Source organism: Pristiophorus japonicus, chromosome 1 (genome assembly GCF_044704955.1).
Source record: "Pristiophorus japonicus isolate sPriJap1 chromosome 1, sPriJap1.hap1, whole genome shotgun sequence".
Taxonomy (NCBI): domain Eukaryota; kingdom Metazoa; phylum Chordata; class Chondrichthyes; family Pristiophoridae; genus Pristiophorus; species Pristiophorus japonicus.
In genome coordinates, this window is record NC_091977.1 from 333,630,630 (window position 1) to 333,648,139 (window position 17,510).

The 17,510-nt window shown below is 42.4% G+C and overlaps 1 protein-coding gene across 1 annotated transcript in view; it reads left to right on the forward strand.

The window, feature by feature from the left end:
- The first annotated feature begins 3,835 nt into the window (after positions 1-3,835).
- Positions 3,836-17,510, forward strand: part of LOC139273038 (secreted frizzled-related protein 4-like) — a 60,091-nt gene continuing 46,416 nt past the window's right edge. The window contains exons 1-4 of the mRNA XM_070889331.1: positions 3,836-4,277; positions 4,605-4,676; positions 5,532-5,597; positions 7,113-7,311. Of these exons, the coding sequence (XP_070745432.1) occupies positions 3,836-4,277; positions 4,605-4,676; positions 5,532-5,597; positions 7,113-7,311 (779 nt within the window). The remainder of the gene's footprint in view (positions 4,278-4,604; positions 4,677-5,531; positions 5,598-7,112; positions 7,312-17,510) is intronic.

The window sequence follows — 17,510 nt, forward strand, 5'->3', positions numbered from 1 at the left end:
CCGTTAACCCTTTAAGTATATTTTGCCAGTCTATTCTAGCCAATTCACGCCTCATACCATCGAAGTTACCTTTCCTTAAGTTCAGGACCCTAGTTTCTGAATTAACTGTCACTCTCCATCTTAATGAAGAATTCTACCATATTATGGTCACTCTTCCCCAAGGGGCCTCGCACAACAAGATTGCTAATTAGTACCTTCTCATTACACATCACCCAGTCTAGGATGGCCTGCTCCCTAGTTGGATCCTAGACATATTTGTCGAGAAAACCATCCCTAATACACTCCAGGAAATCCTCCTCTACCGCATTGCTACCAGTTTGGTTAGCCCAATCAATATGTAGATTAAAGTCGCCCATGATAACTGCTGTAGCTTTATTGCACACATCCCTTATTTCTTGTTTGATGCTATCCCCAACCTGACTACGACTGTTTGGTGGGCTGTACACAACTCCCACTAACGTTTTCTGCCCTTTGCTATTCCGTAGCTCCACCCATACTGATTCCACACCATCCAGGCTAATGTCTCTCCTTACTATTGCATTAATTTCCTCTTTAACCAGCAACGCCACCCCGCCTCCTTTTCCTCTCTGCCTATCCTTCCTAAATGTTGAATGCCTCTGGATGTTGAGTTCCCAGCCTTGGTCACCCTGGAGCCATGTCTCCGTGATGCCAATTACATCATATCCGTTAACTGCTGTCTGCGCAGTTAATTCGTTCACCTTATTCCGAATACTCCTCGCATTGAGGCACAGAGCCTTCAGGTTTGTCTTTTTAACACATTTTGCCCCTTTAGAATTTTGCTGTAATTATGAGGAAAGGTTGAGCCTGTACTCAATGGAGTTTAGACGAATGAAAGGTGATCTTATTGAAACATATAACATTCTGAGGCGTTTGACAAAGTAGAAGCTGAGAGGATGTTTCTCCTCGTGGGGGAATCTAGAACTACGGGGCATAGTTTCAGAATAAGGGATCGCCCATTTAAGATAGAGGAGGAGGAAGTTATTCCCTCAGAGGGTCGTGAATCTTTGGAATTCTCTACCCAAGAGAGCTGTGGAAGCTGAGTCATTGAATATATTCAAGGCTGAGATAGACAGATTCTTGAACTATAGGGGATCAAGGGTTATGTGAACAGGCTGGAAAGTGGAGTTGAGGCCAAGATCAGATCAGCCATGAATGGCAGAGCAGGCTTGAGGGGCCGTATGGCCTACTCCTGCTCCTATTTCTTATGTTCTTCGGAAACAGAGGAGACATCCCAGTGCTGTGATAGTTTTCCAGTCGTCTTCCAATGCGTGAATTAAAGAATATGTAAGTAACTGACAAAGGGATCCAACAATGTTTGACTTTGTTAAACCAATTTTTTTTTCACAGATTTGACCACAACTCATTTTAAATAGCTATTAAAACGTGCCATTTAGTTACAGAAATGAATAGTTGCTTGTACAAATAGAATAGAAGTATTTACTGGGATTTTTCTGACATAAATGCATAGAGAGCTTTTACCGGGTGAAACTCGTTTCCCCAAACGGGCACCTTCAACCACTGGTCGCATAAGGTGGCTCAGTCCGATCCCAAGGGCTCAGTGCTGGAACAGATGTTCAGTTCCATGTTCCAATATGACATTTTCAATTATTGTTAACAATTCCGTCAGGTTTAAAAGCACCAGTAAATCACTTGTTTGAAAGCACCAACAGCGATATCTGGTTAAATTGTAATAAAGAACATACAGGTGTGAAGTGTAAACTTGGATCTTATTTCCAGTGTCGCTAAAATGATAATTAATATTTATTTTGAACTTTGACTTTAGAATTTCTAAGCGTTTGAAAGAGACGAGTTTGTGTCTTGTCAGATTCACTGGCCGATTCAACCCAACATTGTACATATTTGCATAATTTTTTTATTAACATAATGCTCATAAAATCGTTTTATTAAAATAACCAAGAAGGTTATTAATTTGAATGACTTTGCCAAACTTCGACATGTAGTCGATGCCGCAAACAATACAGACTAATCATGGATGGAAATAGAACGGGCCATTCAATCAGTCCTTCTGCAGTTATCACCATCGCATTGTAATTATGTCCTTTTAGCAGGTCATCTGTTCAGGAAACCATCATTTCCCCGTAACATGGTATCCATAAACTTGCCAGCTGTTCTATGAATGTAAGTTCTAACTCTAACACTTCTTCAATACGTTTCCTTACAAAACATAAATACAGCAACCGTCAAACACAAAAGCAGTCCGACTATTATCGATATCCCGTCTTTACAGAGAAGTGTTATTTAAATATAAATGCTAGAATCCTGGTTTCTGCTATGATACGGCGGTCAAATTTGTACATTTAGTTCAATCCTTGAAACGTGTTTCTTGAACCTGTTGACTAGCACATTCATTGAATCAATGATAAGTATTTTCGAATCATAAGGGCTCAAGGACCAGAATGTTTGCAAGTTCTTAAAATCAGTGGGTGTTTCGCCAGGTTGTGATAGTCAGCGAAACTGAGAAGCCGAGTGAAGGTGGGACGCGCGCTGCATCCATAGTTCTCCAAATGTAACACAACTGAAAGATAATTGCTGGTTCAAAGCATAGCTACAATACTGATTACAGCCTTCTAACGAAGCGTTGTAGGCGAAAGAAACTCGGCGTTAGTGTGCATCTGTGCTTTTTTAACATGCCATCGGAGTATTTTATCGTTAGGAAAAAACTTAAACGAGTTTTTCTCTATAACATTTAGAATCTTGGCATTTAAAATAATGTGGCGGCATTTGTTAAATATATATTTAAAATAACGTTGCAGAATAATTGCAAGTCCTTCAGAGAAACCTGCTTCGGTACAACATACAAATTGAATCAAAAACTACATTTGGAAATCGGAATAACTCTGCTGAAACAATTGAATTACTGATACAGCAAATGGGATCACCTGCAGATTATCGACTCATTAGTCTGAGTCAGTTTTGAGGAATATCAATAAATTCATATTCGTGCAACTCCGCCACGGCATTCTAACCAACCAAGCTCTCATTCAGCTGTGATGCTCAATTGCTTCTGCCTACCCTGTTCTATCGTCCTTTGGTGAAGATTACCTTCCCGACTCCATCACTCACTACTGTGTTTTAAATGTTTTTTGTATCGTGTTGCTTCCCGAGTTTGATCAGCACTAAAGCCTCTGGCTGGAAGTTTTGTCCTCCTTTCGGACTCATCCCACCCTATGCAATATTCTCCAACGTCTAAGAATCATGTAATAACAGTTTATCAGCGATTAATCTAAAGTGCAATCATTCAGAGGAAACACTGCCGCTAAATCACTGCGTCGATACAGGTTACATTTCACATTAATTATTCTGCGTTGTAATATTTAAGATCTGCACTGTAGGGCAAAACTAATAAGTAGACATTTATCTCACCGGGATTATATGCAAACATTGCGCTTCAAAACATGGATTTCAAAGTTAAGTGACGCGTAGGGGGGAAAAAAGCAGAGGGAGATGATGTCACTGTAAGTGAAAAAAAGATGAAAGATGTAAGCAAGAGAACTAAGTGGAAAGAGAACACGTCATTTATGTTATTCATTGCACGCTCAATGCCGTCCCATCATTTCCATGGCCGGCTGTTGCTGCGTCAATCTCCTAATAGCTCCTGATTGCTGAAATCGGACAGGAGGACCTCCTTTTACTTGTTATCAACTTGATTGGTAGCCCTTAATTGGTCTCTCGACTTAAATGCAAGCAACGGAATTATCATCCCCACCCATCTGAACCGGTGATTTTTTTTAAAACTTCTATATAAAAAGGTATACATACTGTGGAGCTGGTGAATTGGTCCGCACTTTGCAAGATGTTGCCAGTAATTGCTGCTGTCTGCCTCTGGCTCGGTCCAGGAGTCTCGGTGCAGGGAGCACCCTGCGAACGTGTCAGGATCCCGATGTGTAAGACAATGCCCTGGAATATCACCAGGATGCCCAACCATCTCCATCACAGCACCCAGGAGAATGCCATTCTTGCCATAGAGCAGTACCAGGAATTGGTGGACACCAACTGCAGTCCAGTGCTGCGCTTCTTTCTCTGTGCAATGTACGCGCCCATCTGCACCCTCGAGTTTCTTCACGACCCTATCAAGCCGTGTAAGTCAGTTTGCCAGAGGGCAAGGGATGGTTGTGAGCCTATTATGAGGAGGTACAACCACAGCTGGCCGGAGAGCCTGGTATGTGATGACTTACCTGTCTACGACCGGGGAGTTTGCATCGCTCCCGAGGCAATTGTCACCGATGTACCCGAAGGTAAGACATGTTACTACCTGAAGTACTTTGTAAATACAGCAGAACATCCATAGCCCACCAACAGTAGAATAATAATACGCATCAATATGTGATTTCCCATTTCTCAAATGAAATTCAAGTAAAAAGATAAACGGGATGCTTTTAATTTCAGTCAGAAAGAATCATGTAGTAGTAACACTTTCTCTGACGTTCTGAGATTGAAATCACTACCTGCAGATCTAAGGGTTTATCGTAACTTAGTATCTACTTACTAATATTCAATGGAGAAGGCAGTTTGTGGGATTAAGTCAACCAGAAACGACCGTATTTTTTGTTTCAAACTTCCAGATGCCAAGTGGATGGACGTCACCCGAGATATGGTGGTCTCGGAGGCTTCTGACTGCAAGAGCTGGAACTCAGGTGAGTGGGAAGAGAGCCAGCGATGTTTTTAAAGTTATGCAGTGTTCCACGACCTCCATCAGAATATTAGAATACAAATATCAGATGCGCAAAGTGCTACGGACATAGTTACCGCTTCTCTTGTCCTGTGTTCGAGTGCAAATCTAAAAGTATAAGACAGTCTAGTCTACCCACAGTCCACTTAGCGCAAACCATTGTACTCAGCGTGTAACAATTGGGAAGTTCGATAACATAAACCACCGACATTATTGTCCGTAATAACAAAAGCGGAAAAAACCCAAAAAGTCATGAATTATAGCAAAGTCAGGTAGTAAGAGCAATGAGGAGAGCGCAGGAGCTGTAAACTTCAACAGACATGCACAGCTGCTCACCACTCCGGCACAGTCCCAGGGCTCTTTGTGGGTACTAGCAAAAAGCACTTTCGCTGTTATTGTGGGTCTATTCTGAAATGAGTCCTGAGCGAATCCACCTGCTACCTCACTTTTACATCGTTATTCTTATCTGAATTAAGCACTTCAATAATGTCAACTATCATTTTGTAATATGAAAAACAATACATTTCTGGGATTTAGAAAGGATATAGCTTGATTTACAATTGTCTGTTTATTATATATTACTAACACGCCCCTCTATTTCACTGTACCACTGTAAAAAAACACTGGGGGCAATGATTGCCACCTACTCCCTTAAAATAAACTACCCAGATTGCTGCTGTAAAACATTTGCGAATCAGTCTTTTCTCTTCATAGATATGTATTGCCAGCACTTTTTGTTTTTATTTCAAATCTTCATTATTTGCATTTTTCCATTTACCTAAAATTGTTTGCAGTAACACGTTATCTTATGTTTTGGCAGATCGTTGTAAATGTAGAAAAATTAAACCAACGCTAAAGACATACTTGGAAAAGAATTATAACTATGGTAAGTGATAGCTATCTATTGTCAGGTGGCGTTTTATTGTTAAATTGATGATAACAGCATCTACGCTGATCATGTTTCATTTTAAAATAACAGCTCCAAGCTTTACATAAAACTGCAAACTATATTCAAATATTGGCAGCAGTTGGGGATGTCGCGACTATCTGTTGCCTGATTGATTACAGTGGTGTCCCAGACCATTTTATAATCCCAGAAACTGAGGACATTTTGAAAATATTCTCATCCAAAAAATAAATATTATTCCATCCTCCAACCTCTTTTGCTACACTTTTACATTAATTTATTATAAATTAATTAGCATTATACAGATTATAGCTTGGATTCTGTAACCTCGACAGGCAGTATTCTTTTCCATTGCCCTGTGAAATCTCTCCCTGAAACTGATATTTGCTCCAAGATGTTAATTGGCAGGCATGTTTAAAATTCACTGTCTTAGACTGGGTACCTCTCAAGCACCCTTGGTTTCTTTTTGTCTATTTTTGTCTGAAGGAAGAAGGTCACCTTGTTAAATGCTTTCTCCCAATGATGATGAGAATCAATCTAAAATTGTTATATTCAACCAGAACTATTGTGTGGCGGGGTTAGTATGATCAGTTGAAAAAAGTGCCCCTGTAATTTGCTATGTAATAATATCCTGGATTGTACTTTTTGGGTGTGGGGGGTTCATTATCAAGATGAAAATATCAACTTTTTCACATTCGGCACTCAAGTGTCAGCATTAATGCTTCCACTTACAACATGGGTTAAGTGCAAATCAGAGCTCCCAATGTTGTATCTTAATCATAACATTAGAAAACATACACTATTGCACCAGGGTGAAACTTTGATTTCCCACACCATTTATCCTCATGCTTTTTCAAAATTAGATTTCCAATTAGTTACAATTAGTGCCAGGTTTAAGCTGAGGTCTTTAACCCATAAAGGATTTGTTTGTTCAAATTCATTTCAACTAGGTTATCCTTATAGGCAACACGAAGAAAGAGAGATGGCTATTGCTATATCAGTTTGGGCTGAATTCAAACTTATGGTAAAAAGGAGATTGTTCTAACAGAGTCTATGAGTCCCCAGACACATGCATTTTAAAATAAAATACTACAGTAGAAATAAGGCTCAACATAAGTAGCTTATTGTGAAATCAGAATGTAACAGTAAGGTATTGAATTTATTTAGCATCATAATTAAAGCTAACTGTTGCAGTTTATTATTGTGACAACTATTGAAATATTATCAAAAACACTGGGATAAATGACCCATATTGAAGGTGTTGGCAAATTAAACAAATGTAAAAGGTAACTGTTAAATTTAATACAAGGTTTTAGCTGACAATGATGCCGGCTGCAGGCAATGATGGATGAAATATCTGCCCAAATATTAATTGTCAAACATTCAGTCATATTCCCTGAAGAGAACCTATAGGTAGTTTAGTGACATGAACTTTTTTTTTGCCGTTGAGAGTCCTCTTTGAGCTTTCACTGTGTCTCTTTATTTTTACTTCAGTTATCCGAGCCAAAGTAAAAGATGTGAGCAGAAGTGGCTGTAATGAAATCACCACAGTGGTGGAGGTGATAGAAACACTCAAGTCATTGACACCCATCCTGCAGGCTCACATAACCCTCCTCACCAACTCTTCATGCTCATGTCCTCAGCTGCCACCTAACCAGGACTTGCTTATCATGTGCTATGTGTTGCGCTCACGGTAAGTGTCATTGATCTTTGTTCAAACTTCATACACATGAACAGAAGGCTTGATAGCCAGGTCAGACTAACAAGCACCTTTGGGACTGACACCAAATAGTCTTTATCAACAGGTGGTTTCATGATTCAACTACAAGCCAGAGTCAGCTCCTTGGACTAAGATGTGGTCATTATAAGTCCTGTAATCTCTGAAAATCCCTCTGATGTTTTTAGACTGCAAATTCCATAGATTTATATTATATCTGTAATGTTACTAGGAAGGCGGGGTTAAGTGACAGCACCACAGGAATAGAGAGAGTAATAGGCACTTTTTGAGTTGTTTATATTGCACATGCATTTAATCACTACAGAACCCTTTCAAACTTTAGGCAGCACAGGAATTCATCATCCCGCACAATCAAATTTTACAGACACCAATAATTCAATGATCCATATTCTAGGGACAGCACTTTGAATTTAAATTACTCTTAAATAAAGATTCTTCATTTTTAGAATTTACTACATTTTCATTAATAAATTCAATCTGTAAGATTTATTCCAAAATCCTGCGTATTCTTTGTCTCATGTGATTTGCTTTTTTGTTAGAGCTGAAAGAACCTATTCACATAAACAAAAGGAGTGAGTAGAAACACAACAAAAATCGGGGAACTAATCCAAATCTAATTTGTTCCTGATAACCATTAAAATAGTGAGAAATTGGGCCAAAATAGTACTTTTGAGAAAAAGATGGAATTCTTCCACGCGGTAGATTTGGAACAAAAACACACTTATAACTCGCCGATATATAATAACTATTATAATTATCATGTCCATCAATATGGTTATTTAATAACAATTTGCTTATATTGGGAATCTGACCAGATGAAAGTGATTTTATGTATTTAGCACATAATCAGAAACAGATTATCGAGGATTTTTTTTTACCATTGTTAACAACTAAATTTTTCATTACTTAAATTAAGACAAAATATAAAGTAATTCTTAAAATGTTGTAAATGCAGAAGTGCACTTTTTCCTTCAAGTCATGTAAGATGTAAATGGTAGTCATGAAAAAAAGAAACAACTAGAAATTCAGTTTTACCTGCCAATATATTATTCATCATTGAATGATCATTCAAACCTCATTGCCGATAATTCAACACAATGATGCTCTACTCTGGGACACACCACAAAATGAATCAACAAAAACATCTCATATTCAGCTTTGATTCTTGCCCAAAAACTCTGCACATAAATGGTATAATTATCATATAATCATTATATAATACAGGTTCAGCATCCAAAATCCAGAGTTCTGAAATTTAGAATGTTCCGGAATCCGGGCCGATCCGTGGCAGGGTCGTCCGGAAACCAGAAAATGTTCCGAAATCCAAACTCCCTCGTCTTGGCGACCCGATGTCGCCCCGGCCCTCGCCAAGGCCCTCGGTGGCCCGACCTTGCCCTAGCCCTTGGTGGCCCGACCTCGTTCCTGCCCGACCTCGCCCCTGCACGACCTCGCCCCAGTGCTCGGCCGCCTGACCTCACCCCGGCCCTCGGCGGCACAACCTCGCCCCGGCCCTCAGTGGCCCGACCTCGCCCCGGCCCTCGGCGTCCCGACCTCGCCCTGGCACAACCTCACCCCGACTCTCTGAGAGAAGAAATTCCTCCTCATCTCAGTTCTAAATGGGCGACCCCTTATTCTTAAACTTATTCTTAAACTATGCCCCCTAGTTCTAGTTCTAGATTCCCCCATGAATGGAAACATCTTCTCTGCATCTACCTTGTCGAGCCCCCCTCAGTATCATATGTTTCAATACGATCACCTCTCATTCTTCTAAACTCCAATAGACCCAATCTGCTCAACCTTTCTTCATAAGTCAACCCCTTCATTTCAGGAATCAACCTGGTGAACCTTCTCTGAACTGCCTCCAATGCAAGTATATTCCTCCTTAAATAAGGAGATCAAAACTGTACGCAGTACTCTAGGTGTGGTCTCACCAATACCCTGTACAGTTGTAGAAGGACTTCCCTGCTTTTATACTCCACCCCCCTTGCAATAAAGGTCAACATTCCATTTGCCTTCCAGATTACTTGCTGTACCTGCATACTCACTTTTTGTGTTTCATGCTCAAGGACCCCCAGGTCCTTCTGTACGGCAGCATTTTGTAATCTCTCTCCATTTAAATAATAATTTTCTTTTTTATTTAACCTCACACTTTCCCACATTATACTCCATCTGCCAAAAGTTTGCCCACTCACTTAGATTGTCCATATCCATTTGAAGATTCTTTCTGTCCTCCTCACAACTTGCTTTCCCGTCCATCTTTGTATCATCAGCAAACTTGGCTAAATTACATTTGGTTCCTTCATCCAAGTCATTAATATAGATTGTAAATAGTTGAGGCCCCAGCACCGATTCCTGTGGCGCCCTACTAGTTACCATTTGCCAACTGGAAAATGACCCATTTATCCCGTCTCTCTGTTTTCGGTGAGTTAGCCAATCTTCTATCCTTGCTAATATATTACCTCCAACAACCCCGTGAACTTTTATCTTGTGCAGAAACCTTTTATGTGGCACCTTATCGAATGCCTTCTGGAAATCCAAATACACACATCCACTGGTTCCCCCTTATCCACCTAGCTCGTTACACCCTCAAAGAACTCCAGCAAATTTGTCAAACATGATTTCCCTTTCATAAAACCTTTCATAAAACTGCTTGATTACATTATAATTATTAATCATTATTAAATCATTACATAATCTTCAATACAAGAGTAAATACAACATACATTTTTTCATTGTCATCTGGATTTATTTTTTTAAAGGCAAACATCATTGGAAATGTATTGAATCCAACATATCCAATGGTGTTTCACAGCCAATCTTGAGCCTTGTGAATCTTACTTCAGCTCAAGGCTGTGAATTCTATTTTCTTTTTCCACTTATTCTCAAGCTCAGAGGGCTGTGGATGCTCAGTCGTTGAATATATTGGAAAATATTGGAATCAATTATTAAAGAGGATATAGCAGTGCATTTGGAAAGCAGTGACAGGATCGGTCCAAGTCAGCATGGATTTATGAAAGGGAAATCATGCTTGACAAATCTTCTAGAATTTTTTGAGGATGTAACTAGTAGAGTGGACAAGGGAGAACCAGTGGATGTGGTGTATTTGGACTTTCAAAAGGCTTTTGACAAGGTCCCACACAAGAGATTGGTGTGCAAAATTAAAGCACATGGTATTGAGGGTAATGTATTGACGTGGATAGAGAACTGGTTGGCAGACAGGAAGCAGAGAGTCGGGATAAGCGGGTCCTTTTCAGAATGGCAGGCAGTGACTAGTGGGGTGCCACAGGGCTAGTGCTGGGACCCCAGCTATTTACAATATACATCAATGATTTAGAGAAGGAATTGAGAGTAATATCTCCAAGCTTGCAGATGACACTAAGCTGGGTGGCAGTGTGAGCTGTGAGGAGGATGCTAAGAGGCTGCAGGGTGACCTGGACAGGTTAAGTGAGTGGGCAAATGCATGGCAGATGCAGTATAACGTGGATAAATGTGAGGTTATCCACTTTGGTGGCAAAAACATGAAGGCAGAATATTATCTGAATGGTGGCAGATTAGGAAAAGGGGAGGTGCAATGAGACTTGGGTGTCATGTTACCTCAGTGATTGAAGGTTGGCATGCAGGTACAGTAGGCGGTGAAGAAGACAAATGGCATGTGGGCTTTCTTAGCTAGGGGATTTGAGTATAGGAGCAGGGAGGTCTTGCTGCAGCTGTACAAGGCCTTGGTTCAGTTGTGTTCAGTTTTGGTTTCCTAATCTGAGGAAGGACGTTCTTGATATTGAGGGAGTGCAGTGAAGGTTCACCAGACCAGTCCTGCCCGGGATGGCAGGACTGACATATGAGGAGAGACTGGATCACCTGGGCCTGTGTTCACTGGAATTTAGAAGAATGAGAGGGGATCTCATAGAAACATATAAAATTCTGACAGGACTGGACAGGTTAGATGCAGGAAGAATGTTCCCGATGTTGGGGATGTCCAGAAGCAGGGGTCACAGTCTAAGTATAAGGGGTAAGCCATTTAGGACCGAGATGAGGAGAAACTTCTTCACTCAGAGAGTTGTTAACCTGTGGAATTCTCTTCCGTAAAGAGTTGTTGAAGCCAATTCATTAGATATATTCAAGAGAGAGTTGGATATGGCCCTTATGGCTAAAGGGATCAAAGGGTATAGAGAGAAGGCAGGAAAGGAGTACTGAGGTGAATGATCAGCCATGATCTTATTGAATGGTGGTGCAGGCTCGAAGGGGCGAATGGCCTACTCCTGCACCCATTTTCTATGTTTATATGTACGTTTCTATATTCAAGGCTGAGATTTTTGGATACTAAGGGAATCGGGGGGATATGGGAATCGGGCGGGAAAGTGGAGTTGAGGTCGAAGATCAACCATGGAAATAGAAATTCCGATGTCCCGGGCCCGTATGCAGTTTCTACAGAAGGCATCGGAAAAGTCGGTTTTCAGCACACAATGAGCATGCGCTGAAAACCGGCTTTTCCGATCTGTCAAGCTGGAGCTTGACAGGTCTTCCCCATGTGCTAGAGAACTCTTGAGTTTTTGCGCAAAATTCCGACTTTTGGAGATCTTCTGCCCAGGATTAGGGCACGAAAGTTCTGCGCGAGATAAAGCAGGCGTACAGCCTGCATTCTGTGTGCAGAGGTGCTGGAGGAACCAGGTAATTAGTGTACATTACAGGAATTTTACTTTTTAAAGCCTGACATCAGCACTGTAGATAGAAGGATTGTTTGAGATTTTCCTTTATAGCTACTTTGAAGGCTGTGTGTTGAATGGAAACATTTCAGTCGTAAAAGTAGCTGGTGTTTTCTGTAATGGTTTGTAGTATATACTAGTCTGGTGTCTCGAGCATGCTGTAATGGTTTGTAGTATACTGGTCTGGTGTCTCCAGCTTGCTGTAATGGTTTGTAGTATACTGGTCTGGTGTCTCAAGCTTGCTGTAATGCTTTGTAGTATACTGGTCTGGTGTCTCGAGCTTGCTGTAATGGTTTGTAGTATACTGGTCTGGTGTATCCGGCTTGCTGCTGGCCTCAGCTAACTTAACATAGACCAGGTATAATTCTCTGATCTTCTGAGTCTGTGTGGTCCAGCATCTACCAACTTAGCCATCAGGGGAAGCTCCTTATTTCTATTTTTAACCTTAGAAAATATTCTGACCTTCTTTCACTCGCAAACATCATTGCAAGTTGGCCGCGTTTACTGGTGCCCCTCCCCGATCTCCCCGTTTACTGGTGACTCTCCCCAAAATTAAAGCAATGGTTAGTTTAGACAATAAACTTAATTAAAAGATAATTTGAAAAGTTTTTAACAGTCTTTATATTGCTTTAATTAACTTTTAAAGTGTTTAAAACGGTTAAAATATTTAAAATAAATTAGACAATCTTTAAACTATTCTATAAGATTAAAAAATAATTGAAAAATCTCACCTTTCAAAGCCTTGTAGTGATCTCTAAAGCAGTTGCAGCACTGAAGGTAAAAAAAAATCAGGGGTGTGGCCTGTGTAAATGAGTTCCTTTTGACAGCCCCTGTGGGCGGGGACAGACTCCGGAAGAAGTCACAGGCTTCGCGCGTGCTGCGTTCCTGGGCGGCGTGACGTCAAACGCTGCCCGGGAACCTTCATCACAGAATCGGAAGTTCAAGAGGGCGCAGGAGAGAATGGTAAGTGCGCATTTTTTTTCTTTATTTTACCAGATTGCCCGCGGGAATGGTGTTACAGGAATTTCTGGGCCATGATCTTATTGAATGGTGGAGCAGGCTCGAGGGGCCATATAGCCTACACCTGCTCCTATTTCTTATGTTTTTATTTATTTATTTGGATCAAATAAATAAACACGGTCAACTGATTGTAGACATTTAAATAATTAACTCTTTTACAGATTAAAAAATAAATATGAATTATTTGGGCATTGAAAAATAATCGATAACTTTTGAAATGATTTCTGTAATGTTTTTCAATGATCTACTGTATAAATCAAATCAATACCCTATTCAATTTTAACATTTACTGATTGTTTACAAGAATAATCATCACTTTTTGGCAAGTTTATATTTTAATTTTCTCTCATTACCCTCTTCTATATTTCCTCATTGCCACACACCATATCCAAAGCAAGCAGACGACTTGCTCACAAGCCTCTGACAGTACTGTTTGCTTTCTGGCTGTTACAAATATTAAAGAGTTAGCCAGTAACTCACCATATGGTTCTCCCTTTCTCCTCTGGGGAAGTATCTAGTTTCCAGTTATCATCTCTCCACAACTCAGTTCAGGAATCATAATGAGAAGAATCGGGCTACAAACTCAAATTATTAACTGCATGTCATAGTTCTTCGTGTTATGTATGCAATCCTATATAACCTGTATCATACCGCCACCAGAGGGCATACCTGTTGGAGTCCCAAGGGATCCCAGCATCCCTTGGGAGCACTGTATATAAGCAGGCCTCCCATGCTGTACCAGCACTCTGGAGTTTGAATAAAGGAGCTAAGGTCACACTTACTCATTGTCTACAGTACTCAGTTGCATTGCTTTATTATGAACTCAACAACTGGTGACAAGATAACGAACAATCATGCGAAAATGCAGAGAACTGTTGGTATCCTGGAGAAATTCTCAGAAGGGGACGATTGGGAGGCCTTTGTGGAGTGACTCGACCAATATTTCATGGCCAGCGAGCTGGAAGGGGATGAGAACACTGCCAAACGAAGGGCGATCCTCCTTACCATCTGTGGGGCAACAACCTATGGCCTCATGAAGAATCTTCTAGCTCCAGTAAAACCAACAACCAAATCGTATGAAGAACTGTGTACGCTGGTCCAGGAGAACCTAAATCTGAAGGTAAGCGTTCTGATGGCAAGGTATCGATTTTACACATGTCAACGGTCTGAAGGCCAGGAATTGGTGAGCTACGTCGCCGAACTAAGTAAAGCGCCTTGCAGGACATTGCGAATTCGATGGATTCCAGGAGCAAATGCTAAGAGACTTTTTTGTGCTTGGCATTGGCCCTGAAGTTATCCTTCGCAAACTATTGACTGTTGAAACACCGAACCTGACCAAAGCCATAACGATAGCCCAGGCATTTATGTCCACCAGCGATAACACCAAACAAATTTCGCAGCACAAAGAGGTTTCGGCAAGTACTGTATACAAAGTAACGTCGTTTTCAGGCAGGAATGCATATGGCAGAATGTACACGCCTGCAGCTGCATGACTTCAGATGACCCAGAGTCCGCCATCAAACGTTAATGCGAGGCAGTTAACACCTTGTTGGCGCTGCGGAGGTGATCATCAAGCCCATCAATGCCGCTTCAAACACTATGTGTGCAAAGGCTGTGGAACAATGGGACACCTCCAGCGAATGTGCAGACGAGCTGCAAACCCTGCAAACCACCACGTTGGAGAGGATGATCGATCCATGGCAGATCAGGCTGAACTAGAGACTCGAACCAAGGAGGCAGAATTGTACGGGGTACACACCCTCACCACGAAATGTCCACCGATCATGCTAAAAGTTGAACTGGATGGAACTCCAGTATCCATGGAAGTGGACATCGGTGTGAGTCAGTCTATCATGAGCAAAAAGGCCTTCGACAGGCTGTGGTGCAACAAGACACACAGGCCCAAGCTTAGCCCCATTCATACCAAGCTAAGAACTTACATAAAGAGCTGTAATTGGCAGCACAGCCGTAAAAGTCTCCTATGATGGTGCAGTGCACGAACTTTCACTATGGATTGTACCAGGAGATGGCCCTACACTGTTCGGCAGAAGCTGGCTGAGAAAAATCTGCTGGAACTGGGACGACATCCGAGCGCTCTCGTCCATCGACGACGCCTCATGTGTCCAGGTTCTGAGCAAGTTCCCGTCGTTGTTTGAGCCAGGCATCGGAAGTTTCTCGGGGGCGAAGGTGCAGATCCACTTGGTTCCCGGTACACGACCCATTTACCACAAGGCACGGGCGGTGCCATATATGATGCGAGAGAAAGTGGAAATTGAACTGGACAGGCTGCAGCAAGAAGGCATCATCGCACCGGTGGAGTTCAACGAGTGGGCCAGTCCGATTGTTCCGGTTCTCAAAGGTGATGGCACGGTCAGAATTTGTGGGGACTATAAAGTAACGATTAACTGTTTTTCGCTACAGGACCAGTACCCGCTACCCAAGGCAGACGACCTATTTGTGACCCTGGCTGGAGGAAAGATGTTTTCCAGGACGACATACTGGTCACAGGTCGGGACACCATCGAACACTTGAAGAAACTGGAAGAGGTTCTAAGTCGGCATGGGAATCAGGTTGAAACGCTCGAAGTGTGTTTACCTGGCACCAGAGGTCAAGTTCTTAGGGAGATGAATCGCGGCAGACGGCATCAGACCCACCGACACCAAGACAGAGGCCATCAAGAACACGCCGAGACCATGGAACGTGACAGAGCTGCGGTCGTTCCTGGGCCTCCTCAATTATTTCGGGAATTTCCTACCCGGGTTAAGCACCTTGCTAGAACCCCGACATGTGCTGCTACACAAGGGAGATGACTGGGTATGGGGGAAATCACAAGAGGCTGCTTTTGAGAAAGCCAGAAATCTGTTATGTTCCAACAAACTGCTTGTTCTGTATAACCCATGTAAACGATTAGTGCTAGTCTTCATACGGGGTAGGGTGTGTGTTACAGCAAGCAAACGAATCGGGAACATTGCAACCGGTCGCCTATGTGTCCAGGAGTTTGTCCAAGGCTGAAAGGGCCTACAGCATGATTGAAAAAGAAGCTCTGGTATGCGTTTACGGGGTAAAAAAATGTACCAGTATCTGTTTGATCTCAAGTTTGAGTTAGAAACCGACCATAAGCTGCTCATATCACTATTCTCAGAGAGCAAAGGGATTAATACCAATGCCTCTGCTCGCATCCAAAGATGGGCGCTTATGCTGTCTGCATATAACTATGTAATCCGCCACAGACCAGGCAGAGAAAATTGCACTGATGCTCAGTTAGCTACCATTGCCCACCACTGGGATCCTTTACTGTCCCTTGTAAAAAACTGTGTCCTCCACGAGAGCTGGTCCAGCACCCCAGCGGAGATGCGTGAAGAGATCAAGCCGTTCCAGCGGCGCAAAGGTGAAATGTCCATACAGGCAGTCTGTCTTTTGTGGGGCAATTGCGTGCTTTTGCCGAAGAAAGGCAGGAAAACGTTCATACGCGACCTACACAGTACCCACCCATGCATGGCAATGATGAAAGCTATAGTCAGATACCATGTATGGTGGCCCGGCATCGATTTAGATTTGGAGTCATGCGTGCGCCAATGCAACACTTGCTCTCAACTGAGCAGTGCACCCAGGGAGACACCGCTAAGTTTGTGGTCATGGCCCTCCAAACTGTGGACTCGGATCCACGTGGACTTTGCGTGCCCGTTTCTCGGCAAAATGTTTTTGGTCATTGTGGATGCTTATTCAAAATGGATTGAGTGTGTAATAATGTCTGTAAGCACTTCCACTGCCACCATCGAAAGTCTACGAGCCACGTTCACCATGCACGGCCTGCCTGATGTCCTTGTCAGCGAAAATGGGCCATGCTTCACCAGTGCTGAATTCAAGGAATTCATGACCCGCAATGGGATCAAGCACATCACATCTGCCCCGTTCAGGCCCGCATCCAACGGGCAGGCAGAACGGGCAGTCCAAACCATCAAGCAAAGCTTGAAATGTGTGTCGGAAGGCTCCCTGCAGACCCGCCTGTCCCAAGTCCCGCTCAGCTACCGCACCAGGCCCCAGTCGCCCACCGGGGTTCCCCCAACCGAGCTGTTCATGAAAAGGGCGCCCAAAACAAGGCTCTCTCTTGTCCATCCTGATCTCCAGGATCATGTCGAGGACAGGTGGCATCAACAAAGCAAGTACCATGATCGCTCAAACTTGTCACGCGATATTGAAGTCAATGACCCTGTATTTGTACTCAACTATGGACATGGTCCCAAATGGCTTGCTGGCATTGTCATAGCCAAAGAAGGGAGTAGGGTGTTTCAAGTCAAACTTTCTGATGGACTTGTGTATCTGTAAAGCATGCACTCCCATGTTCCGCCACCAGGAAACGCATCCCCTGAACTCCCACTTGTAGCCAATGAGCTGAACAGAGAAGGAAGCGCTGCAAAAAGGAGAGCGGTCCTC